This window comes from Pogona vitticeps, chromosome 5, assembly GCF_051106095.1.
Source record: "Pogona vitticeps strain Pit_001003342236 chromosome 5, PviZW2.1, whole genome shotgun sequence".
In the NCBI taxonomy this organism is placed as follows: domain Eukaryota; kingdom Metazoa; phylum Chordata; class Lepidosauria; order Squamata; family Agamidae; genus Pogona; species Pogona vitticeps.
Genome location: NC_135787.1, coordinates 115,603,338 through 115,630,847, shown reverse-complemented (window position 1 = coordinate 115,630,847; position 27,510 = coordinate 115,603,338). Strand labels below are relative to the sequence as shown.

General features: G+C 41.4%; 1 protein-coding gene across 4 annotated transcripts in view; it reads left to right on the top strand.

The window, feature by feature from the left end:
• Window positions 1-4,553: 4,553 nt before the first annotated feature.
• The window catches only part of NAPEPLD (N-acyl phosphatidylethanolamine phospholipase D), a 33,471-nt gene continuing 10,514 nt past the window's right edge, over window positions 4,554-27,510 (top strand). The window contains exons 1-4 of one of the 4 annotated variants that reach the window (XM_020789962.3): window positions 4,726-4,865; window positions 21,664-21,790; window positions 23,307-23,607; window positions 25,965-26,611. In XM_020789962.3, coding sequence (XP_020645621.3) covers window positions 23,323-23,607; window positions 25,965-26,611 — 932 coding nt within the window. In that variant the 5' untranslated portion in view covers window positions 4,726-4,865; window positions 21,664-21,790; window positions 23,307-23,322. Of the gene's footprint in view, window positions 4,866-6,594; window positions 6,688-21,663; window positions 21,791-22,186; window positions 22,218-23,306; window positions 23,608-25,964; window positions 26,612-27,510 lie in introns of those variants that run through there. The other 3 variants (XM_020789961.3, XM_073000699.2, XM_078394332.1) reach the window with 3 other exon arrangements.

The following is a 27,510-nucleotide window of genomic DNA, read 5'->3' as shown; positions in this document are numbered from 1 at the left end:
TGACACTGACTGACTCCGACTCTTTCTTCCCACAGCTTCTGACTGTCTGCATAATAGCAATAAATGTAATATGGTGTCTCTCGGCCACTCAGCATCATTCACTTGCATGTTCTCATTGTGCGAAGAAATATCAAACAGTTGTTTGCTATCAGTTATTTTCATAAGTGATTTTCACTTTTGCTTGTTTTTAGTGGAGGGGGTAGGTTGGAAAAGCCAAGTTTTACACAAACAAGCAAGAGAAATTAAGATTTTGTTCTAAGTTTCCTTTTTTTCTTGCTTTAATTGATTAACTGTTTCTTTATATTTTAACTGCAAAAATCATAACATTTCTTCAAACCTTTGTGGATCCCCTATGAGGGCATTGCACCCCCTGAGGGCCCGTGGATGACAGGTGAAGAACCTATAATCTAGATATTAAATTTGCTTTAACATGTACACTCCTTAGAAGTAATAATTAGATCCTTGTACTTTGAAATGCAATGAAACTAAAATCCATAATATGCTTGTTCCTTTTGCATGTTCAGTGTCCCAAATGAAGCAAAAATATCAAATTATTTGTTTCTTTCTTTATTGATTAAACTTGTATACCTCACCAATGGTGGTAAACAGCATTTCTGGACTACATCCATTATAATCTGTAGAGTGAAACAGAGGATGAAGTATATCCAAAAAGCTTAATAAAAAAGGTCACACAGAATATCAGTAGCTCCAACAAGATTAGAACAGAGATAATTCTGAGTTTCAGTTTAAATAAGGCAATTGGTATCACTCACAGAAGAAAAGATAAAAGAGGAGTGACGATAGTTATGTTCTTGTGCTATTTTAATGTTCTTGTACTATTTTAATTTATATATGTTATACTGGAAGCCGCCCAGAATGGTTGTACAGACCAGATGGGCGGGATAAATAAATAAATAAATAAATAAATAAATAAATAAATAAATAAATAAATAAATAAAAGGGAGAGACAATGTCTGGCACCATGTTGCCCCATAATATTTTAGCATCCGTTTCTAAAATATAGTAATAGTAGGTTTATGCACAGCTGATCACTGGCACTATATGGTGCCATTGTTTTTAATTTCACAAATCCTGTTCTTGCTATACTAACAAACCTGATTTGTTTATACAATAAAATCAGCATCAAGACATGCCCAAAATTTCCAATACATTATCCATTGATAAATGTGCTTCATCACATTCCAACTCATCTTAAAGCAAATGTTAGGTGCATTAGTAATACATAAATGAAGGAAAACAGATCATTAGTAATGGTTATAATTATGTTCATGGAAGTTTCCTGATGGTATATGATCGATACTGCATAATTGTTATACTGTAGTAGTAATTTTAATTATTATTTGAATATAGTATATGTTTTTTTCACTTTTCCTTCTGTTCTTTTTCCAGTGCTACTATTCTCATTATTGTATTTTGGTTTGAGTTTTGCAAAAGGCACCCCATATTAAAAAAACTACTGAATTAAAAATAAAACTCTTGGGAAACATGTATATTACAATGCTGACAGTTTGGCTGATTATTTCTAGCCTTCAAATATTAAAGATTATATATTCATCTGTAAAAGATATTTAATTATGGTAATATAAAGTAGAGACCAAATTCTAAGCAGCTGGTAATGTGTATTCAGCATGTTGATTATGTTTAATTCATGCAATTAATGGGTGTCACTTAGTCCCTTGCAGCTATGCAGTAACAGAAACTTAAAGCAGAACATATCCTACTTCCTACTAATTGGCGCTAAGGAGGACTCTCAGTCCTCAAATGATATTCAAATGCAAAGAACCCTACTGAGCTAAAGTTTATATTTTATGAAACCATAGTTCTAGAATAACTGATGTTCTAGTGGCAGGTAAATAAAGCTTTGAAATGCATAACTTTAACTGCCTGCTACCATAGTTTCCTAATATTATAATTAGTAATTAATCTGTATCAAATGATTGCAAGTGTACAACTCTGTCCTGATTCAGTTTTTAACATACCACCATACATATTAAAACATGACATCTGCTGTAATATCCCCAAAGCCAAATCCTATTATAGTATATGTCACATACCGAATGGGACAATGTAAACCAGGGGTCTCAAACATGCACCCCAGGGGCCATTTGCGGGCCCCCAGATTATAGTTTGTGGCCCTTGCCTTGCCTGTCCCCCCAAAGCGCCCACACATCCTCTGCTGTCAAGAGTAAAAAAAAAGCCTTGCCTCGCTCGCTGGCTCTCTCCCAAGACAGCACCCCTTGCACCCTCCATTCAGAACTGCAGCCTGCCAGCCAGCCCACCTGTCGGCTAAGGAAACTCCTGGGCGGCTTCCTCGGGCTCTTGCTCCGCTTGGCGGAAAATCTGATGCGGCCCAGCCTCACCCAGCCTCAGCCTCTAGTGGCCCCCAGGTAAATTGAGTTTAAAACCCCTGATGTAAACCAACACTGTAGCCATTACCACAGCATGCAGAAATAAAGGTGATATTACTGAACATTTTTCACAGTGTGTTTTGAAATGTTAACTACTCCACACAAAGCAGTCTTGGGTGAAGACTCTATAGGTCTCGCTGCCCTCTTGGCAGAAATCATACGTCACTGCCACGCCTATAGTGGTAAAAAAAATTGTAAATCAGACGAGGTATTTCCATCAGCTCCCTGTCAGGAAGCCATTTCAGCTTCTGAGTTAATGCAAGTTAATACTTTTATGACACCAGCATGAAGTGGTGACTTGTGTGTGCAAGACCTCACAGATCAAATGATCAAATGTGGATGAAACTGTTGTACCAGCTAGATTTTGAATCTGGCCTCTTAAATGGAGCTGGTTCGCACATTTTGCTGCTAGTCATCCCCAGGGTGCCAACATGGTACCAGGGAGTAAATACAATTGTTACACTTTTCTGAGTTTTGGTTGTTCAGTGGAGATTCAGCTGAGGCAGAAGCTTATTGCTATGCCGAAAATACTTGCAGCCCATCCAAGTCATGAGGATGAGGATGCACATTTGTGTTCTTGTATCTATTTAGTGTGTCTTGTAAAAGTTTAATACTGTATTTGTTGCTAACATTTCTGAAGTAGAAACTGAATGCAACAGCCAAGAGAACATGGAAGCAAGCAGGGACTTTCTATAAATTCTGAGCTACTCTGGGCACCATGAGGCTAAATAATTAGAATAAATAGGCTGGTGGCAGGAGGAATATGTAATGTGCTGTCAAGCTGCTTTCAGCCAGTAGGGTTTTTGAAGCATACAATGTATTTATGGTGTTGTTTTACGGATGCTACCGCATAAGCTTACAGAGATTTAAACTCAGCTCTCTTGCGTCTTAGTGCATTGCTCTGTCCACTGCCCCACACTAGCTCTCACCAGGAGATACAGGCTGTATAATAATAAGACACATTGATTCCCCCTTATAAGAGACAGATAGGTTTTATACTGTAGGTCTCAGAACATATTTCAAACGCTAAACGAGATGCCTGGTATTTAGAATGCACATAAAAACACTAGATCCAAGGGACAAGGAACAGCACATGAAGACATCTGTCATTTCAATGTCGTTAATATTATAGCAATGCATTCAACACTGACCCATCTGGTTACAAATGCAAACAAGACAACCAGAAACATCTGTAGTGGCCACAGAGAACATGATATTCAGAGATGGCTTATACACTCTAATGCTACTCTCACCCACAGATACAGTACATCTGTGAAGCTCACATAACAGGGCAAGCATGCCATCACATTTCTTCAGGTCACACAAGCAGAGGATGCTTGTTTAAAAAATAAGAATAAAGAAGGAGCCCAGCCTGATTCATGAGTGCATTGCCACAAAGTGATATGAATTAAGTTGGGGTAGTTCACAAAGTACTTAATTAACACCCTGCTGGCCCAAGGGTTGTTCCCAGCTGAGAACTGGAGAACTCAGCCCAAGTGCTGAGTAACCAAAGGAAGCACACATCCCTGCCAGTTGCCTCAGGGTGGCCCGGTGGAAAAGGAAAGGGGGCTCTTCTTTCCAGCCTTTGGTCGCTGCAGAGCAGGGCAATTTCAGCCAATGTACCTCGTTTTCCAGTCTACACCTTCCTAAAACAACTCCTTGTACACTACTGCTGTATTTAAAGTGCTCTCTTTTTATCTTAGGGCTTCTTTAATTACCCCCTCAATTCTTTCCTCTTATGTAACTAATGAAGACGCAGGGCAGGAGGCCCGATAGAAGGGGGAAAGTTGCCAATTTTACTTCACTTCTGTTAATGTTTGAAGCAGGAATTGCTCCAAACGATAAATGCACAACAGTACTCTACACCCTCACACCGTCTACCAGTGTAAAGCTCTCTTTCCATGCCAAGGTCGGGGTAGCGATAATAACAACAACAATAATTATAAGGAGCAAAACGACATTCGGCATTAAAATCCTCTCGCTCCTTTCCCAAGATGGCTCCCTCAGGCTGCCTCCAGTTTTGCAGTTGGGAGGCACGGATTTTTAGGAGAGGCAGAAGGGAAACTCCGCCCGACCTCTTCGCCGCGAGGGCGGGAGGGGGCGCTCTTGAGCCCAGCGTGTTGGGGGGAAAGCGCGCCAGACCGGGGCGGGAGCGGCAGCGGGAGCGGGGAGAGGAGGGCCCGGTTCCCTGCTGCCGGCCGCGCCATGCCGTGCCGGGCCAGCAGGCGGGCGTCCCATGGTGAGGCGCGGAGCTCTGTGGAGCCGCTGCCGTGCGCTGCGTTTCCTGCCCTCGCTTCCTTGTCGGTGGGCAGCTAGACCGGATCGGCAGCTGCCGTTTCGGGGCTGCAGAGACCAGCACCCGCTGCCCCAGCCAAAGAGAGGGGGGAATAAAAACCCAGCCATGGAGGAGGAGGAGGAAGAAACACCCCGGGAGAGGTGAGAAGCTCCGCTGGTGCGCCGCCTCCCTGGCACAGAATGCGGTGTAGTTCGACAGGATGTCAAGATAGGGAGATAAATTCATAGGGAGGGGTGGTAGAGAGAGCGAGAACGGGAATGCCGGCAGCCGCGTTACATACTAAATATTTTTTACATAAGGGGGGATCAGCTTCTTGCTTAGCTGCCTGGCTGCTCGCCCTGTAGGGCTGGGATTTAAGGGGTCTCGTTTACCACCACCACCACCACCACCCCAGCAACATCATCCTTTTTTCAGGACGTGTTTCCCCCGAACCCCTCGGGTCAGATGTGTGGGTGCTTGAGCAATCAAGCTTTCTGAGCTGGTTGGTGTTTTTTCCTCCCTGAAGTGTGTGTTAAGATGCTTGGCTGCAGTCCTGTATATCCTGATCCTGTTGGAAGGAGCCCCACGGGACGCTTACAGTGGGGTCTTATTTCTGGGCAAAACGGGTATCGGGTGCCCCCCCCCTTTTAAGGCGCCGATCGGCCGCCACAGAAGGAAGCCCTCCTGTGAGATTTAGCTCCGGGTGGTCACGCAGAGGATCTTGCTGCGGATCTAGGCGCAACTTAGGGAAGCGCCCTTTGGAGTCGGTGTGGTTTCTGCTGCTGATCAGCAAACATTGGCCCCCGGGCTGCTCAAATGCCTGCGGATCGGTAATGCGCGGCTGGCCAGTGGTGCTTATGTGACATTCAGAACTGGGGAAGAGCCACTATCCATGGCCAGTTTTTATACACTGGAGTTTGCAGGTATTGGGTCTTTATCCCTGCCATAGATGAAGGTGGAATAGATTAAAGAAGAGAAATAAAATGTGAGCACACTGGGTTGTATTAAAGATGTATTTGAACTTTTTTTAAATAAAAATGCTTGCTGTTGTGCTGCACTTGACTCTGAAAGTGAACCTGCCTTTTATATTGGAACTGCAGGTTCCAGATGTGTGAAAGATGCTTTGTGCAGCACTTGTAGAAATGGAGTAATTTGATATATAATCTTGCGTTAACTGAATTGTGCACGGTGCTGATTTGGGTTTGCCTTCTTGCAGTTTTCACTGCCTCCTAGCCACCTGCTCTAGTTCAGGCCATTGCTGAAGTTCTATGTTATGTCCACCAAAACAAGAGGAACACAGTGCCCATCCAAGTAACCCAAATAAAACAATTTGTGCAAACTGGGTAAATATGAATTATTTACAATACCTGTATATTTTTACAATACCATATCAATTTAAATATTCAATCATTACATAGTCTATTTACGTCCAACAATTAGATTCACCTGGAAGCCAAGAGATCTTGCTCACGTTTGTGTGGCTCCTGCTCTAGAAGACTCAGATCAGGATTTAAAGCCCAAAATGTTTCATTATATCAGCATTTCCTCGGGAAACAGCTTACGTTCTTTCATTGGTACTTCAAGAGGTCCCAGCTAACCTGGCTGCTGGCATGAAAACTAGGGTTCACTTCCTTTCTCAAGACTGGGGATGTAGGTCTTATTGGAAATATTTTTCCAGTTAAGGCCTGCAGCCCCAGCTTTGAGGAAGAAAGTAAAACCTGGTTTTAATGATTTCCAGTAAAAATATTTCCAGTAAGACCTGCAGCACCAGCTTTGAGAAAGAAAGTGAAACCTGGTTTTCATGCCAGTTAGCAGGAACTGAAGCTGTTTCCCAAGGAAATCATAATATTTATTTATTTTATTTATACCCCGCCTACCTGGTCAATATGACCAATACAAAGAAGCATGTGAGGCTTGCAGTCCTGATCTGAGTCTTCTAGAGCAGAAGCCACACAGACTTGAGCAAGATCTCTTGGCTTCCAGGTAAATTTAATTGTTGGACCTTAATGGACTATGTAATGATAGAATATTAAAATTGATATGGTATTGTAAAGAACTCATATTTAGCCAGTTTCCCGTGGAAGCTTCCGAGCTCCTGTATACTCCAGAAGTGTTGTTAAAAAATTACAAGGGCAGGTCATGGCAGCTCAGCACTTTATATTGAAGCATTCTCAGCCATTCAATAAAAATAAAATGGTTGGCAGTCCTAGCAGAGATGTTGTAGAGTTTGACCTTGGAGACTCAAAACAGGTGACAACACATCCTAGGGAGTAGAGTGGCAGGAAAAAGAATTTGCCTTTTGTCCTGTTTGTCTGTTCTGTCTGTCTGTCTGTCTGTCTCTCTCTCTCTCACACACACACACACACACAGACACTAACATTATATAGCATACATATTCTTGTGTTTTCTTAAATGCCAGTGTTTATTAACTGAAGTGGTTAAGCAAAATATATTTTAAAAAACCAAACTATCTTCCAAACAATCTTCAAACCTAGCATTTAGGATACACTAGGAACCCCTCTATCCGTGGAATCAGAATCCACTGATTCACTTATTCACTGCCTGAAAATACTGAAAAAAACCCCCACCCATAATACATATTTACTGTATTTTTTGCTCCATAAGATGCACTCCCCCCCCAAAAAAGTGGAGGGAAAGTGTGTGCATCTGATGGAGTGAATACTGTAACCCTCCCAACCCCAACCCGAACTTCTTGAGGTGCGCGCCGCACAGTGGCTCCCTTTTTCTCACGCACTCCCCGGGCTCTGGCTGTTTGCCGGGCCTCTGGGCTTTCCCCAAAATAGCTGACCTGCCATGTAAAGAGGGCCCGGGGGAAAGTGGACACCGGGGTGTCCTCTGTTCTCCAGGCACGCGCTGGTGCCCAAAGGTGCTTGCCCTGGCGCGGTTTTTCCATCCTCCCCACGGGAGAAGGAGTGGAGGAAGGAGAGGGAGAGAATATTGGTGCTGCCAAGGGTCTCTCAGTTTATCACCGGTTGGGACGGGGGTATGATTTGCTTCGGGGACTCAGCCACTCTTTCCGCCTCACGGTGGAACGAACTGAAGCCGGTGGGAGCCTTTCTTGACGGGGGTCTCGAGTAGCCTCTTCCGCCCCACCAGACCTTCCAAAAACTGTTTCTCCCTCAGTTTCTCTTCTCCAGTTCCTGCAGGGCTGCAGCCGTCCTTTCCATCACGGTCTCCCGCCATTTCTCAGCAGTGTGGCAGTGCTTGGTCACTTAGTTTCTTCCCGCAGCTGTGAGGGTTTGGGGACTCTAGGAGAGCATGTCCCTCGAAAGTAACATTCCAGGGCTCCATTTGCTCCCTCCATCCTGTTTTAGTTTATTAAATATCCTTTAAAATTAAGTGCATCTTATCGTCAGGTCGTCTTATGGAGCGAAAAATACGACATATGTATTTCCACGGTGTGTTTACCAGAGCTGGCCACTAGAGGGATTGAGAGACCATGCAATGTTCACTATATCTGTGTTTTTCAGCATCTGCAGGGAGGTTTGGAGCTGATCCCCTGTGGATACTGTGGTCCTACTGTAATGTGGTCATTGTTTGTACATAGATTTGCTGAACAACAATGGAGTTTAGGTATTTTCCTGAACTTTGTTTATTTTATACCATTTTTGTTGTTATCTCAGCTTGGATAACTTGGATTAATTGAATTAGTTTTACGAAAAATGTAAATATTTCATGAATATACAGCCTCATGCTATATTCTCTTTTTCATGCTGAATAACCTTTGAACTATAATGTATCTTAGATAGAAAACTATATTTTACTATTTTTTCCTCCCAAAGCATTTAATGTTTTTAAAATCTGATTTTTAAAATTAAAAAAATCAATGATTTCAATCCAGCCTGGCAGCCAGTTTTTTGCTTTTAAACTGAATTTACTGTAAGAGCTCACTTGGCAAGGATTGGCCCTGTTTTGTTCCCCTTTGTGAAGAACTATAATTTAGATGATCATAGGTTGTGTTCTGTTTGTTATATTGCTTTATTGGAAACAACTATTGAGATGTAGAAAATCTTGCTTCACTTTTATGACTGGGTTGAAAAACCTTGCTGTTTCTTTGGAAATGTTGTAAACAACACTGTTCTTGGTCAAAACTACATTTTGTACAACATTATTCATTCATTCATTCATTCACTGGCGTTCTCTTTCTCTTTGAAGCAGAGTGGTTATGGGGGTTGCATCACAATTTGTTGAAAAATCTCCCAGAAAATAGGGAAAATAGGATGTACTCCTCTGTTTGGTCTGTTGCTTCCTGAAAAAGTCAAAGGGTGCTTGGTGGTAGTAGAGGCACTGACAATGCACCATTTTAAATAAATATACTAATACTGAATTTTGGAAGTGCTGACTTAGGATTGTTCTTTTAACTTTTTTTGTTTGCTGTGAAGACTGATGGAAGTGCCTGATGGAAGGCTTCTGTGTCAAAACAAAAAGATGTTAATTCACAACTGTTAGATCTATTTGTTGTTGCTACGTGCTGTCAAGTCTCCTTCGAGTTATGGCGACCCTTTGAATGAGAGGTCTCCAACATGTCTTATCCTCAATAGCCCTGCTCAGCTCTTGTAAACAAGCTTGTGACTGTTAGGGTCTATTCTTTGCGTAGTATTATATATACTTATTACTGTTTGTGGTTTAAAGATCCTGTACAATGTGTGTGTCTGTATGTTTGTTTCTTTAACACTGCTCCTGAATGAATAGGTTTTTGTTAAGGAATTCTTTGCACATTTTGTTCTTTGCATATTTTTCATGACTCAGTAGTGCCTTAGCATAATGGTCTTTAGTTTTTAGTTTGGCTACAGGAGAAATAAACAACCCAGCTTAAAACAAAACAACTCATTACAGTTGTGATGCATGTTCCCATTGTGAAGCATAGGTTTCCCTAAAGTTCCAAGACAATCAGTATGGAAGAATGCACAGTCTAGATACTGTGGTTGTGAGTACAGAGTGGAGTTCATGGATTCGATGCCAACTGTGAACCCATCCCAGCATGTCACCTGTTCCACGCATGTAGCTGGCTATGCTCTGGACCTGGTGTTCACAACTGCATGGGTGGAAAGTTATCTAAGAGTGCAAAATGTGAGTGCCTGCCCATTGGCATGGACAGATCACTTTCTACTGAGATTTAACCTGTTTACGTCTGTTCCTCTCTGCAGGGAGAATGGACCTGTGAAAATGATCCATCCTTGCTGGCTTCTTGGCCCGGAATGGTTCTGAGAGGCTTTGGAAGGGTCCCCAGAGTTCAGCTAGGGCAGGAGGTTTCGGCCCCTGGGCCCCTAAAGTGTAGGGGTTCCCCAGGAGTCAGCACTGTCCCCAATGTTGTTTAATGTTATGTGAAACTACTAGGGGGGTCATTAGGTGTGTTGGAGTAAGGTGTCATCAGTATGCTGATGACATGCAACTCTAAATCTTTGTTACTACCTCTGCAGTGGATGCCGACGAGATGCTTAAGCACTGCCTGGAATGGACCTGGGCTAACAGATTCAAACTGAACCCAGACAAGACAGATTTTGTTCCTGAGATGAGCCCTCTGAAAGATTGGATGGCTTTGCCCTCCCGTTTAGGGACCAAGTCTGTAATATGGGTGTTCTTCTGGACCCGGAACTTGGTGGAGGTGCTGGCCGTCTCCCAGATTGACTACTGCAACTCTCTCTACAGGGGGCTTCCCTTGAGGCTGATCTGGAGACTACAGTAGGTTCAGAATGCAGTGGCCAGACTGGTGGTTGGTGTGAGCAAGTTGACTGCATCATCCCAGTTGTGGGTCTCCTCCACTAGCTACCGATAGCATCCTGCATCAGTTTCAAGACTTTGACACTCATGTAGAAAGCTTTCCATGGTTTGGGCCCATGTTACTTACCTGACTGTCTTTCTCTAATGTCATCTGCCTGACCCACTAGATCATTATGGGCAAGACTCCTTCTGGTGGCCATCCCAAGGGAGGCCCATAAGTCATATACTAGAAGTAGGTCTTCTTCTCAGTGGCCCCAATCTTGTGGAACCAGCTTTCAGTGGCCCCAATCTTGTGGAACCAGCTTCTGAACAAGCTTAGCCTGGCCCCTTCTCTGTGGACATTCAGGGAGCGACTGAAGATGTGGCTTTTCAGGGAGGCTTTCCACACTTACCCTAGCTGACTGCCTTTTGTCTGCCACTTTTTTGTTCTGTTGCTTTAGTGCCATCTGGTTTTATTGGTTAGTTTCTATACTGGTTTTAAATAGTTTTAGTTTTATCTTGTTTTGTTTTGTTTATTATTGTAAACCGCCCAGAGTAGTGCTTCGCCATTAATAGGGAGTGGTATGCAAATTTAAGTAATAAACAAGGAAAAAAACACACAACCCCTCTGAGTATCCTGTACAATTTGCAAAAATGGAAACTGTCTTAGTGTAGCAGTAGGAGCACAAGAAATAAAGGTTGACCTGGGGTAAGGGGAAGCAAATCATTTGACTTGGGTAGGCAACTTTGATGGGTCTACTCTAGGGACCATCTTTCTGGGGACAAGGGATCTTCTGGGGCAGAATGTTGTACCAAAATGCTATTTAAAAAACAGACGTGACTGGAAATCTAATTATTGTTTTTTGAATCGATACTTTTTGGTGTTAAATGGTGCAGGAGGGGATCTGTGGTCTATTAAAAACAAAAATTGTACCTACTGTAGGTCCCCAAGAGCAGTGACATGTGTGTCTTGCCAGGTGGACAATATACAGTGGCAATTCTGAAGTGACAATAGTGTTTTTCCTCTGATTAGGGCTAGTTTTTAAGTGGAAAAATTCTGATAATGGAATGTACTTTCTGGGGAGAAACATTTGAACATCATTCCAACAATCTTTTGGGAGGGCATATTTGAAAATACAAACTTACATTTAGCAGCAACTTACTTTTTAAGAAACAAGACATAAATAGCAATTTATTTTTCCTTTGAGTGGATATGGTTTTCTCAGAGATCAAACTAGAAAATGGTTGGGTGAAGGCAGGCTGCTTTTGTAGAATAAGTCTAAAACTTTCTGTTGCTCTTGACTGTTTATGTTTATTTATATTTAAAAATCATTTCAAAAAAGGGGGGAACACAGTGGTTTAAAGCTTTGGTTTGAAGCAAAAAGGCTTGGTGCAGCTAATACACAAAAAGCAAAGAAATTTAGGCCATGTATCAAGTCCCCTTCCTCATTCAAAACATGCACACAGTGATGTATTGTTATGTACCTTAACTTCAACCCCAAGTAGAACAAAGTGTGAGCGCAAAGGTTTGATTTTCTAAAGAGGGAGAAGAAGAAACACCCTGTTTGTTTAGATCAAAACTGACTGAACACAACAGCGGTAGCCTGTTGGATTTTCTGCGCATGCAACAAGGGGGTCTCATTCACAAGACTGGCACCTCATGGCATAGCTGTGGCTGTTTCCATGGCATCCATTCCACACACTCAAAACCAAACAGGGCTGATCAGAAACAGAGTAGATTTTATTTAAATCAAATTGATTTAAGTTATGATTTAAATCATTGCAGGGTAGATAAACATTAATGATTTTTAAAAATTAAAAATCCTAATTAAATAAAAAAAAATCTGATTTAGAATTTTAAAATATTTTTTCCTCTTTTAATCAATGGTTTTTAAAATTCACCCTGTGTTAATTTAAACCAAATACACCCTGGTCAAAGACTTACTCCAAATACAGATGAATTAGACTGGACTCACAAAGATTCTGTAGCTGTGGATGGAATTGTGTTGACAATCTACTGTTTGTAGAGCTGACTATTAAAGTATGTGTTTCATCTCACTTCTTCCATACTATTAGTGGTGGGGGTAGCTGGTGGGATTCTTCTATAGTGTTTAATGGGGGAGGAAGTAAATACAGAAAGAATGCATCAGTGATTCCATGTTTGAATGGGTTAGTTGATTTGTGATCTGAATTACTTTCCGTTTGAGGGTATTGCTTCAACCATAACTTTTTCCTTTAAGCCACAGAGTTTTTCTCTCTCTCTTTGGGAAGTCTATTTACTGTTCTGGCAGGTGGTTTAATATAAATATTGCTGTTTCAAAGAACATTGATTCTGGCTGAGTCACCACAGGAATTTCCACTTGTTATTCTCAGAAATGACAGACTCTAGGTGCCCTTTTTGGTCTTCTATAATTGTTTTAATGTAGCCACTTCCAGAAATCTGTCAGTATTAACAACATGTCCTCTTGTTACTCTTTGGATTCATGTTTCTTTTGACTGTAGATACTGTATACGGATTTCATGAGAGTCTAGTCGATTATTTTCTGCAAGGATTCCTAGACAACCAAAGCCATAGTTTCTTTGCTGTCAGTAATTTTCTCACTCCTCCAGGGCTGCTCTGCATTCCATTCCCAAACTAGGCATCCTAAATTTATGCCCTCTACTACTTAAAGTCTTCATTGTATCTTATGGCATTACCCACACTTCTCTTAGCCCATTGCTGGGATGTTCTTCATGATGGAAATAATAATGTGTATGTGTTCTGTGCTGTCAGGTTGAAACCGACTTATAGTGATCCTAATAGGGCTTTTAAGGTAAGGGATGTTTAAGAAATGGTTTTGCCAGTTCCACTCCTGCAGTGAGTTGCTATGGCCAAATGGGGATTCAAATTCTGTCTCCAGAGTCCTAGTCCGTCATTCTATCCACTACATCACATTTGAAACCCAGAAACAATAGTAGTTCATTCCAAACAGGTGAGTCACAGTACAGTTAAAGGGTGCCTTCATCTATAGGTGTGGTCCCCAACCTTGGGCCTCCAGATGTTCTTGGACTACAACTGCCAGAAGCTTTCACTGCCACCTCTGCTGGATTTCTGGGAGTTGAAGTCCAAGAGCATCTGGAGGCCCAAGGTTGGGGACCACTGGTCTATAGGATTATATAGAATCATAGAAAAGTGAATTTGGAAGGAGCCTACAAGGCCATCACGTCCAAACCCCTGCTGAACACAGGAATAAAATCAAAGCATATCTGCCGGGTGATTATCTAAATTTTTAATGTCACAAAGTATGTTCAGGTGCGTTTTCATTCTGAATGCCTCTGATCTGCACTTATGAATAATCTGCAATTATTCATAATAATTGTTGTTTCTTAGTCCATCCATAAATTGCCAGTTGCAGGACATCAAAATATGTTCCACTTGGTACAAAAGGTAATTTCACTGTTGGAAAGCAATGCATACATAAGATGGAGGAGAGAATGCGCTATATCAGATAGTAAGTAACTGAAGAAGGCTTCCTTTCCAAAATCTGCTTTGTGCCTTCCCACACTTGTTCAAAGGTGAAACCGGGAGTGCATCATTGCTTACAAAGCTTCTCATGCCTGAGTCTCAAGGTCACTCGCATGTATGTTAAAAAAAGAAATGGAGCCTGCTGAGTGTTGGTTTTTTCAGTCGTGCTTGTTGGCAGTGCTTCTCATTTTTGGGAAAGCAGTAGCAAGACAGAATGTGAACCTGGCCTCCACCAGCCGTTGTGTATTCCCACAGCAGTTGTATTATTGCCTCAACATAACCTATCATTTCCTACACTGTAAGAGTGAATGCTACCTTTCCCAAGGCAACAAATAACACTAAACAAAATATTTCTCTTTTGCCCTTTGCTTTAAAGGAGGTGCAGTAAATCCAGTTTCTTTAGAGATAACAAATGTCATTTTTACATCCCGTTTAAATTGTGGTTTATGTGAGGCTGTCCCTGAAAAGTGTCCAGGAAGGCTGTGGCCAGACTAGCGGCTAGCCTGGGATACAATATCCAGGTACAGTTCAAAATGTGGGTTACAACCCATAAATCCCTGCCCAGCTTGGACCCAGACTATCTGAAGGACTGTATCCTCCCATATGAGCCTGTGTAGGCTAAGAAATCTCTGGAGGAGGCTTTTTTTTCTCATTTCAAATAGATTGTTGTCCTTTTTAAAAAGATGTATTTTTATACTGCTTTTTAACTCAATATTGTTTTAGTATGATCACTTGTTTAATAACGTTTCAGCACTATAACCTTTTTACTGGTTTTTAATCTGAATTTGTTTTTAATATGCTTTTACCTGTAGCTGTTTTTAATGTTGTAGGGGACGCTTTTGAGTCCAGTCAGGAAGAAAAGGTGGGATACAGGTCAAATAAATAAATCTTAATGCCAGAGTATCTTGAAAGGCACCATGTTATTATTTACTTTCTGTCTTTAAAACCCTCAGAAGGCAAGTTGCTGATCTGTTGCCCGTTTAAAACTCTCTGTGTTTTGTGTAATATGAGAAACCCAGTAAATATTCTCCTGCTCTTCATTCTGGTGTGCACATAAGATTTCCCAAGTGAATGCAGTATATTAATATTGGCAACCTACTCTTTTTGTGCACTCTTATTTCATAGTCTTCTTATTAGCTACAAGATTTCTAGCTTGGTCTCTGCAGTTGCAAGCAATGACAGCTGTTTCGGTTGTCACTAATCCTGTAAAGCTATGTAGCCATTATTGGTAAGGCAATGAAGAGGTAGCATGTTTTTTTATTGGTTATACAAAAGGAGATTAAGAGAAATGTAAGAAAAATGTGCCTGCAGCCTGCTGATCCCTGCAAGTCCCTGGTCACAAAAGTGGCCTGTTTTCATGAGTTAGAGTGGTAGCAGATGATCCCAGGACTGTTTTCGTGGTTTGTAAATTGCAAATTACTGCTGCAGTCTTCTTCCATTTCCCACTTCAGCTGTTAATTTTAATTGAAACATGAAAGCCATGACGAGAAACTAAAAAAAGAACCAAAAACAAATCCAACATGTACACCAGCTTTAAGGCTGCAGTTCTTCACCTGCTGAATTTGAGGGGGACTTCAGCATTAGATTTATTGGAATCACAGAATTTGAAAATTTGTAATAGCATTGTTAATCTAGTTTTGTAGTCTGTGTCAGCTCTTCCTTTCATTTACATTTTGAAAGTTTTTAGTGTGGTGATGGCGGCTTGATCATTGAAGAAAGGATGAACAGAAATTGTCACTCTGATCCCCAATTAACATTTTGTGAGGGGTATTTGGAAAATTCCCACAAATCTCAGTGGAATTTACTTTCAAGGAGGAGTGCTTATCTTAATGCTAATATATAGAAACTAATAATGGACTCAAGTTATAGGAAGCCAGATTTTGGTTGAGTATGAGGAAAGATTCCATAACTGTTAGAGCAGTATGACAATGGAACCAATAACTTGGGGAGGTGGCGAGCACTCCAACTCTGGAGGAATTCAAGAGAAAATTAGACAGACATCTGTCAAATGTATTTGGATTTAGATTCCTGCACTGAGCAGGGGGTTGGACTTTATGGCCTTAGAGACCTGTTCCAACTAAAGAATGACTCTATCATTTTTTTCTGTATCAGTTCCTAAGTAATATTCCTCAGCCTTCATGTGTTGGCAGTAACTGATGTTTGTGTTACTGCTCTTTTCATAGCCATTTCAGGGTAACTGGAGACTTGTCTGACATTTATATTGTTAACTCTCTGTCAGCAGGGAAATACCTTCCTTTTCTTCTAGGCATTTTATCTGTTGCATATTTGATACTGCATTTTTGTTACCTCTGCTGATTGCATTTTTTGTGTATTGTATTTTTTTTAATATAGTATGATCTACCGGAGAAGCTTTGTTGAGTGGAGAAAAAAAATTGCATAGACAAATACAAATACTGTGTTACCATTTATATCAGTCCAAAGGTGCTTGCATTCCTTTCATACAGTTACTGTTTATCTTATCGTATTGTCTGGGCTACCTCTGTTTGAATAGCTGGGTGGGAAATTCCAACCCCATGTTAACCAGGAATGAAGTTTTAAATCACACCTCCAAAGCCTGGTCATAATGAACTTTAAACTTACTTTAAGAAGATACCTGGCAAACTTGTGCCACATGTTTTTGGGACATTTATTTGTAATTTTTCTGTATTGCCCACAAGATACTGGTGCATGCATGAAGAAGTGAATTTTAATTCACAAAAGCTAACATTTTTTTCCCAGTTGTCTAATAAAGGAGTTGCCTTCTGCTTCATTTGTATTTTATTATTGTGGTTACCATTAGCTGACACACCTAGGGTGTCAAAGGAAGCACCATGGTTATATTGTAGCCAGATTTCACTATCTGATATGTCCTCAAGTTGTGGTAGTTACTTTAACAAGAGCCGCAAACTATATCTGCCTCGGTAAAGGGCCCGATCATCGTTAAGCAAAAACCCCTTTGAATCATCATTTTGCAACTGCAATAGTGATCGCAAAACTCATCGTAAAGTGGATTCATTGTCAAGCGGGGCACCACTGTATTTGTAAAAAAGTTTCTTTATAAGCCACAAGGATCTTTTTAAAAATGGTCCACATTTTGCATATGCCAATGCTTATGGTAATGGGAGGAATAGTACTTGAAAATATACTTATTTTGGGCAGGATGTTGTTTGTTCTGTAATCATTCCTGTATCTAGTAATGTCTCGAAGCAATGTATATCCACTAAAATAATATTAAAAAACTAATGTGTGTTAAAATATGAACCTCAAAAATTACATAATTGATTGACGCAATTACCAGTTAAAATATTTAAAATGAGAAGCTCAAAATACAGTTCTTAAATCATGCCAGAGCTGGCACCTTCCATATACTGTACGCATTCCTAAATGTGGCAGTCACCGTGGGCAAATCCAACTTCTGTGTTGGCTCTCTTGTTTTTGAGATGATAGCCACGTGTGGCTACATCCTTACTCACTCTAGTTGTCGCCTGCTGATGACATCACAATTTCACTTCTCACCAAAGGTACCCATATGGCAGCAAGGAATCTGAGGAGGAGTGGGGGTGTGTGCTACTTTATGTGAAGCCAAAATGGTAACTTCGAGGCATTTCTCATTCATAATTGTAATACTCCCCTTCTATTATTGTGAAAGGATGTTGCAGTTCAACATTTATGGGAATCCTGCATAGTTTCAGCATGTATCAGAGACTTGCAGCCAAATATATAGCCTAGTTAATTTGGCTGCATTTCCATTATTTCACTACCTTTCTTGCCACCCTTTTCCTTGACTTCTCCAAATATTGCTTCTTCCCCCGTATCAACAGCACAGTGACTCCCATAATATTGGCATTATGTGGCACATTCTATCTTTGTTTTTTACTCTCCCCTCCTAGCTTTATTTTTTTTTCAGTCTCTGTTCTCTCCACCTTTACTTCTCCATGATCCATGTGTCTCAGCCTAGTCTCTTCAACCATCCTGGTTCTTCATAGCTAATTTCTAACCTTTTCACGCCTTTTCTCATTGCCAGCCAGCAATGCTGAGCATCCAGTTCCAGAGTCTTATGACTTTCAGTGAAACCTAACAGACCTTTTACTAGGGAGCTAATTGTCAACACCATGATGTCAACAGCTTGTCTCAAGAAGACTGAGAAGATTCATGAGAGTTTTATGATTGGACCAACTCAGCTGTGAATTAGAGACATGTTACATTTTGACAATATCAGAATTTGGAAAGTTGCCTTTAAAAAAGTAATTACCATATTTTTCTGTGTATACAACACTGCTTTTTCCTAAAATAATTACACTAAAAATTGAGGGGCGTCTTTTACATGGAAGTAAGCTGAGATGGCTGAGGAGAGAACAAAACGGCACATACGTTGCCTCTGTAAACAGGCTTCCTTCAGCCACGAGGCTTAGCTTCCTACAGTCCGGAGACTTAGCTTCCTCCAATCATGAGCCTTATGGAACTGGCGTCAGCTGATCCTGAACAAACCAATTGGAACACACCTTGTTGGAGGTGGAGCCTGTAGGCTCAAGATTCAACAGAGATTCAAAATGTCCGATGTTCTGAGCCCAGAGGCTGAATCCTCAGAGCTATGTTTTCTTAATTTTGGGGTTAGAAAAGTGGGAGGGGCATTGTCTTATAAACGGGGCCATGTTATAAACAGAAAAATATGGTAATTCCCATAATGTATTAAAATTTTTACAGGAGTTATTTGTTATTACTTATCACAGTGTTAGAAAATTTACTTATTATTTTTAACTTTAAAAAAACAGAGAAGAGTAATGCATTAAAATTCCACTCAAAATGCTTCTAAAGATGCCCATTAAGTAGAAAATATTACTTGTTACATGTAGGCACAAATAGCTGTAGTATCACTTGTGCTTGTTCAGGGTGGATTTTATTTAAATCATGATTTAAATTTTAAAAATTAGAATTGATTTTTTTAAAAATTTAAATTGTGATTAAAATCAATTTGATTTTTATCCATCCTACTTAGCCAGAATCTTGTTTGACACTCACCAAACATACAGAGCATAAAGCCCTAGGAAAACAGTAAGTTATGCAAATGAAGGGATCCAGGTAAAGATAACCATGTTAACACTTGTACCAGGAGGCCCGGAAAGCTTTTTGTAAAAGAAAACTGCTTCTGTTGCTGTCATTGAGCGAATATTATGACCAGATACAGTACTGACCTTTTTGGTTTTACAATGCAGATTAATTGCACTCTTGTTGTAAACAGACAGACAGACAGACAAATGGAATTTGTTGCAGTCAACTGTGTTACTCATTATTTCAAAGGTCTGGAGGGTATTACAGCATTTTTCTTCGTAACAGTTTCTAGAAAGGGACTTGCATGCAGTATTCGTATTCATGTAGCTTCTTCATTTTTATGTAATATCTGCTTCTCAATATTATATACTCTGCATTGGAAGAGGGCAGAACGGATTGAGTGCGTCCTGCAGATTTGTGTTACATCCATGAGTACCCGAACCATTTTTAAGAGGGGAAAGTATGTGAATGTCTGGGGGGGTGGGGTATAAATCGAATAAATAAATAAATAAGTAAGTAAGTAAGTAAGTAAGTAAGTAAGTAAGTAAATAAATAAATAAATAAATAAATAAATAAATTTAAAGGAGATCTCAATGCCTTAAGGTACGAGGGGATGCTGAGAAGTACTGAGCCTTTCCCAGAAAAAAAAACTGAGCTAGGAATTTGTAACTGCCACACTATTCTATATATTCCCCCAGGAAGTCAATGCACTTGCGATGTCTGTCCTGCAGCTTCTTAAGTCCCTTCAAATAAAATTCTTCTGACTGCTGGTGTAACCACACATTTGCAGCATTAGTTGCCTCCAGAACACTCCCAAATCGTTGTCCCTCTATGTGTTTTTTTGAGTGTGGAGAACAGATAATAATTAGAAGGAGCCAGGTCGGGAGAATAGGGTGGATGGGTTATGACTTGAAAGCCTAAGGAAGTAAGTTTTGACATTGTTTCACCTGCAGTGCGTGACGAGGCGTTGTCATGCAACAGGATGACACCTTTGGAGAGCATTCCTCGACGTTTTTCCTTGATGTTTTGCCTCAACTTCGTAAATAAAGCACAGTAATAATTTGCATTGATGGTTGAGCCCTGTTGGAGGTAGTCCACCAGCAGAACTCCCTTCTTATCCCAAAAAACTGTTGCCATTTGCTTCTGCATCAACCCTTGCACTCGGAACTTCTTTGGCCTGGGGGAACTGCTGTGGCTCCATTCCTTAGACTGTGCCTTTGTCTCAGGATCATAACAGTAGATCCATGTCTCATCACCAGTTACCAGTTTGCCCAGGAAATCTGACTCATTTCTTGCAAAATGCTCCAAAACAGCCACCGATGACTCCACACGTTTCGTCTTTTGTTTGGTTGTCAAACGTTTTGGGATCCATTTTGCTGACAGCTTTCTCATTTCCAAGTCCTTGTGGATAATGGCACCAACTCTCTCACGTGATATTCTCAGATACAGTGGTGCCCCGTATAGCGAGGTTAATCCGTTCCGGATTAACCTTCGCTATACGAAAACATCGCTGTGCGGGTAAGGAAAGCCTATTGGAACGCATTAAACTTAGTTTAATGTGTTCCAATAAGCGTCCAAACTTACCCCTTCAGCGATGTTTTCGCGTCCGGCGGCCATTTTGGAGCCGCCGATCAGCTGATCGGCGGCTCCAAAATGGCCGCCGGACGCCCCAATCGTCGCAAAGTGAGTGCAGCGATTGGGGCTGATCCGTATAGCGATCCCCAAAAAGGGATCGCTATACGGATTCTTCGTTAAACGGTGTGCTCGTTAAGCGAGGCACCACTGTATATAGCAATACCTTTGGCTGATATTTGGCGGTCCTCCATGATCATGTCATCAATGGCTTTCACATTTGCAAGCACAGAGACAGAAACAGGCCTTCCACTGGGTTTCTCACTTTCAACACAGAAATTGGCAGTTTTAAAATTGATAACCCAATGTTTAACTGTTGCATATGAAGGGCCACTGTCACCCATAGTTTGTGACATTTCATCATGGATCTGCTTTGCACTTTTCCCTTGGAGAAACAGGAACTTGATTATGGTATTATGCTCTTCCACATTGAACTTTTCTGGAGGTGCTGCCATGTTCACTTTGGATCTGAACATGAAAGATAAGTTAAAATCATAGGTAGTTGATTTTGGCACCATTGAATACAGACAAATTGGCCAATACACCCCACAATTTATAGCTCCTTAGCTCAATTTTTTCTGGGAAAGGCTCAGTACTTATGAGCACCCTCTCGTAAAGGTTCCACTTGACATTTAGTCCAGTCATGTCTGACTCTAGGGTGCGGTGCTCATCCCCCTCTCCAAGCCATAGAGCCAGCGTTTGTTCGTAGACAGTTTCTGTGGTCACGTGGCCAGCGCGACTAGACACGGAATGCTGTTACCTTCCCGTCATGGTGGTATCTATTTGTCCACTCACATTTACATGCTTTTGAACTGCTAGGTTGGCAGGAGCTGGGACAAGCGACGGGAGCTCTTACGACTGCTGATCTTCTGACCTTGCAGCACAGAGGCTTCTGCGGTTTAACCTGCAGCGCCACCACGTCCCTATTAAAATGTCTTAGCCATTCTTATTATGTTTAATCAAGCATTCCAAATGTATTATCCAATGTATTATCCAAACCATGCCTGTTTCTTCCATTAATGTATTTAAAGCATTTTAACTTTGCTTCTCAGCCTAAAGAGTTCCCAAGACTTCTGCATGAGAGCAGTAACAAGCAAATCAGATGTTGGCTTCAGGCAATTCCATGCAAAAAAATATCTACCGGTCCTAGGAAAACCATCTGCTTAGTATAACACAAAGGTGCTTAACTTACCATAGCTCTTACTGCTTGCCTACTGCATTTCAGTAAAGTTAGATGAGTAGGTGGGTGTTGAGGATTGATTCTGCCAGAGTTTTCAGTGGGAGTGAGGAGGATAAAAAAAATCATCCTAGTGGCTTTGGTAGGTGGAAAAGGTCCCCTTGGCTTAGAAGGATGTTAGGATGGACAGGATGAGCGAGGGCTGGTGCTTTGACATATGAACATGTTCTAAGGTTAGCTGTGTGGCTCTTAGTTTGGTGCTAGTTGAATGGGTTCTCGTCTCAGACCAGATGTGGGGAGGTGGCTTCCTGGGATGGATGCTGAGGAGTGTGTTTAGCCTTTAACCAGGGCTGTCCTATCAGCTGCTTATCAGAATTGTTCTCACTTTTCCCGGTGAAAAAACTTGAGAGGGCATGAGGGATCAGTTAGGTGGGTGTTTCCAATCCCAGTTTTGAGTTCAGCACCTCTGCTCTTCCGTATCGTTTGCTACATAATACCCACCTGACTATTTATATAGCATCAGGTGTATCTATCTCTATCATTAATTGTTACAGCTCTCCAGAGCTCTTGGGACCTTGTGTGCCCTTTCGGTTCTAAGTAACAGGATTAGCAATCAAGCCAGTGTTTGTTGTGATGTTAATAGGGGACCAAAGAGTTCACTTTAATCAAATGCCTCTGACAGGAGTTCACTGAGTGCAGCTCCGAAACATGGACTTACTAATCCCCATGTGCACAAAGCTAGAATGTTTATGTAACAGATTTAAAACAACAGAAGAAAGTGTGGAGATGGCGGGTAGGGTTGCAGTCCTTTTCGAAGTATATATATATTTCTCATTATCAGGAGGTCAATGTGTGATGCTTTTTGGTAGTTACCGCTACAGCTCACCACTCCAGTTACAGCTGTAGCTCATCATTCCCTAAAGTGCACAAGAGGTACGCCCCCTACTCCAGTGTAAAGAACCACTGGAGAACGCCTAGAGTGGTCCAGCCGCCTAGAGTGGTCCTCACTGACCAGATAGGCGGTGTATAAATTAAATAAACAAACAAACAAACAAACAAACCACACTGCTGGGACCATCGCCTTCAGAGACCATACTACTTCTGTAGCTCATTTCCTCTTTTGTGGTTCCTCTACATACACACACGTGGATCCCTACTTGCTGTAGATAAAAATGCACAGTATTGATAGAAACTAAATTACTGTTGTCTCAAAGATCCACTTAAAATTCAGATTGCATGACTTGAAGACTTCAGGAGTGGTGTCCCCTTCAAAGATGAGACTAACTTTCCTGGCATGTAGCTCCTCAAAATCTCATGTTGTTCTTAGCAGGGAACAAAATTTTGGGCAAATTCAAGATACTACAAGAATGTCCTGCTGGAAATATTTTTTTTAACCATTCTTGTTACAGGAAAAACTGAAAAGAAACAATGACAGGTTTGTTCTGGTGACATAGGTTTAGTTTTTTGGCATATCTTGGTTAAGCAAGAAAATTAACACTTACTTTTTTGCCTTAATAGTTCTGCACCAAAAGATATGGAGGAAGAACAACCTTTGTCTGCTTGCAGCCAAAATTCTGAGGAAGCAGTAAGAAAACGGCAAAATTCGAGTCAAGGTTCTCGGAGCAGTGATTCCTCCAGGACCTCAAGAAAAAGCTTCAGACTGGACTATAGGTTGGAAGAAGATGTGACAAAATCAAAGAGAGGTAAAGATGGGAGGTTTGTCAACCCCTGGCCAACATGGAAAGCTCCGTCTTTCCCAAATATTTTGAAATGGGCACTTACAGAACCGAACAATAGCAATATCCCATCTTCAAAGCAGGTAAATATTCAATAGTTGTATTCACATGGTTATATTTGAAGTGCTCTCAAAGCGATTTCTGTTAAGGAAAATAACAGTCTTGCATGCAACCTAACACTGGGTTTCAGTGGAAAGGGGTCTTCACAGCTTAACATAACTATGCCTTCTCACTAACCAATTAGCAAAATTATTTTTCCTGCTTCTGGCTTGCCCTGCCTCTTTTTCAGTTTGTTTAGTTTCCAGTTGTTTGTTTGCTGTCTCTCTTCTCTGACTTTTGACAAGAGTAGATATGTAGTCCTCTACTCCTGAGGGGGGATTTGCTGCTTGGGTAACAGCCTATCCTCCATATTATTTTACCCAGGCTTCATTCTCTGGAGAGGACACTCCAGCTTCACATACAGTGTCGAAATAAGACAGGAAGTAGCAGTTACTGATTATAAGTCTTTGCTTGATTGGCGTAGAGCATGATGCCAGGGGCTACTTCTGTTGGTGGAAGAGGTCAGTGCACCTCACTAGGTAGGGTGAAAGCCGAAAAGCAGATCAATAGCCCTGTACCATGCAACAATCAGAAGAAAACTTCTGCCCTAAAGTTGGGCACCTGGAATGTTTGGACAGTGACCCCTGGCTTTGCTGACAACCTGCAGGAAATAGATGACGTGTGAAAGACAGCTGTCATCAACATGCTCCTTTGAAGACTGCTACAGGTGTGATCATCCAGAACCGAGCACAGCAGATGGAACGTGGGGTGCAGCACTACTCTGAGCTATATTCTAGAGAGAATGTAGTAACCAAAGAGGCGTTAAATAACATCAAGTGCCTGCCTGTCTTGGAAGAGCTGGACAGTGAACCAACTTTAGCAGAAATAAAAGCGGCCTTGGATTCCCTCGCCTCTGGCAAGGCACCGGGGAAGGATAACATCCCCGTTGAAGTGTTGAAGTGCTGTAAAGAGATCATCACTACCGAGCTGTATGAAGTCTTTTGCCTTTGTTGGAGGGAAGATAGAGTACCAAAGGACATGAAGGATGCAAGCATCATCATATTGTATAAGAACAAAGGAGACAGGGGTGACTGCAATAACTACTGTGGCATCTCTCTTCTCAGCGTTGTAGGGAAGCTGCTGGCCTGAAGATGCTCCAGGTGCTTGCAGACAGAGTCTATCCAGAATCACAGTGAGGATTTCGAACTAATAGATCCACAACTGACATAGTATTTTCCCTCAAACAGTTGCAGGAGAAATTCAGGGAACAACAACAGCCACTCTTTGTGGCCTTCATAGATCTCACAGAGTCCTTTGACTTGGTTAGCAGGGATGGCCTTTCTAAAATACTTCCCAAGATTGGATGTCCACCTCGACTCCTTAATATCATCAGGTCCTTTCATGAGGAAATGAAGGGCACTGTAGTTTTTGATGGCTCAACATCAGATCCCTTTGACATCCGAAGTGGAGTGAAACAGGGCTGTGTTAGGAGCTCATCAATATTGTACTATTGTCCTGACAATTCCATGCCTTTCTTCTCCTCTTTCCTCTCTCCTCAGATGGCATTTCTCATTGGATGATTAATGTATAATCAGTGAGTGTTGCTGCTATTTACATTTACTGCACAGACCTGGATTCTAAGAAAGTCTATAATGGAAAAGCTTGCAAAGATTCAAGGAGCAATGGAAAGACAGATCCTAAATATACCAGACTAATAGATATTATAAGAAATCAGGTTATTTGACAAAGGACAAAAAGAATAGCTGTAAAAGAACAAATATTATTAAACTGGAGATGAAGACAAGTAGATGGCCAATGGAGAAAAGATATACATCAGTAGTGTCATTGGAGTGAAAAAAGTAGAGGAACTAGATGGATGGTTTTGAACATTCAGCAGAACTAGATTATTAATTAGAATAGCGCAGAACAGACATTTGTGGAAGCAGAAAGGGGAGACATTGGATGTCAGTGGGCTATATCCAGTATTGGATGCCATTGGGCTAATGAAGAAGAAAGGAAAATGATATCATAGGAATCCTCTTAGTCTTTCAGGGAACCATCTACATGAGTATTTATACGACCTTTTGTAATGTAGAATTCAGACCTCTGTGTCACTTCCCTTCTGCTGCCCTTGACTCAGTTACTCTGATGTCATTAAAGAGTTTACAAGCCATCATATAGGCTTATTATGGTTTAGGTGTCACAAAAAGAACTTTGCTGTAATACATGAACAGCCCTGGTCTACTTTGCATTCAGTTTTATGTGTAAGTTAAAATTAAATTGTGCTGGTACATTTTGGTTAAATAACCCTTCCTGCTAAAGACTTCAAGAGACAAGATAGTGCTTGCCACATGTAAGTAGGATGTGCTTTCTGATTTTTGTCTTGTTTTTTCTTTTGTAGGAACTTGACAGAGAGCTTCCAGTGTTAAAACCTTACTTTGTCCAAAATCCCGAATTAGTTGGAAAAACTGGAGCTGGTATGCGAGTAACATGGCTTGGACATGCATCAGTAATGGTGGAAATGGAGGAGCTGACATTTCTTACTGACCCCGTCTTCAGCCAGCGGGCTTCTCCAGTCCAGTTTTGTGGTCCTAAACGCTTCCGGCCACCTCCATGTACAGTAGATCAGCTCCCCAAAATAGATGCTGTGTTGATCAGCCATACTCATTATGACCATTTGGACTACAACACTGTAGTACATTTAAACACTCGCTTTGGCAGTGACCTGAGGTGGTTTGTTCCCCTGGGTCTCTTAGACTGGATGCAGAAATGTGGTTGTGAGAATGTCATTGAACTGGACTGGTGGGGAGAAAACTGTGTTCCTGGTCATGATGCAGTGACATTTGTTTTCACTCCTGCTCAACATTGGTCCAAGAGGACTGCCATGGATGACAATAGAGTTCTCTGGGGAAGCTGGTCTGTTTTGGGACCCTGGAACAGATTCTTTTTTGCTGGAGATACTGGCTACTGTGTTGCATTTGAGGAGATAGGGAAGCGATACGGACCGTTTGATCTAGCAGCCATTCCCATTGGAGCATATGAACCAAGGTATATAAGCTGGAACCTGCCATTCAGTTCCAGAATACTGTATAAAACTGCCACTATTTTGATAATACCACAAATGTATTTGATGTGGAGAGCACAGGGCGTGGAACAGACCTTAAAATAAGAGCCCATGATCTAAAAACTGGCTGGAGGCATGAGGAGAAGAGGCAAAGCCTTGATGGACAAGAGGCAGGTGGCTGGTAGGAGACCCACAACAACAACAAGAAATAAAAGTAGTCTATAAAATGCCTTATAGAGAAGACAGGAAACCTAAAGAAGAAACTAGGGGGTTGAAAGAGAGCTCAATAAGTGAATGTTGTTAGTATTTTTCTCAGCAATATGGGCACTAAGAGTGGAGTAGTAAAAGCAAAGCCGGTCAGATCAGGTACATTTCGTGATGGTCACACCACTGGTTCAAAGTGCAGATCAGATCATGTAAACATAGTACATAGAATATACATTGAAAAATGTGACAGGTGGGGGGAATAGGTAAAGGTTCCCCTTGACAATTAGTCCGGTCGTGTCCGACTCTAGGGCGCGGTGCTCATCCCCATTTCCAAGCCGTAGAGCCAGCGTTTGTCTGTAGACCGTTTCTGTGGTTGCGTGGCCAGCACAGCTAGACATGGAATGTTGTTACCTTCCCACTGAGGTGGTACCCATTTATCTACTTGCATTTTACATGTTTTTGAACTGCTAGGTTTTCAGGAGCTTGAACAAACGACAGGAGCTCACTCTGTTGCGGTGATTCAATCTTACAACTTGCAGCACAGAGGCTTAACTAAGAAAAAAATAGCAATTTGAGAAGTGATGTGGGTCTTCAGGTCTGAGAGACACTATATAACCAGCCATTCATCAAGATATTCTGGTTCATCTTCAGATTGTTTAAAAGAAAAGCTTTAATG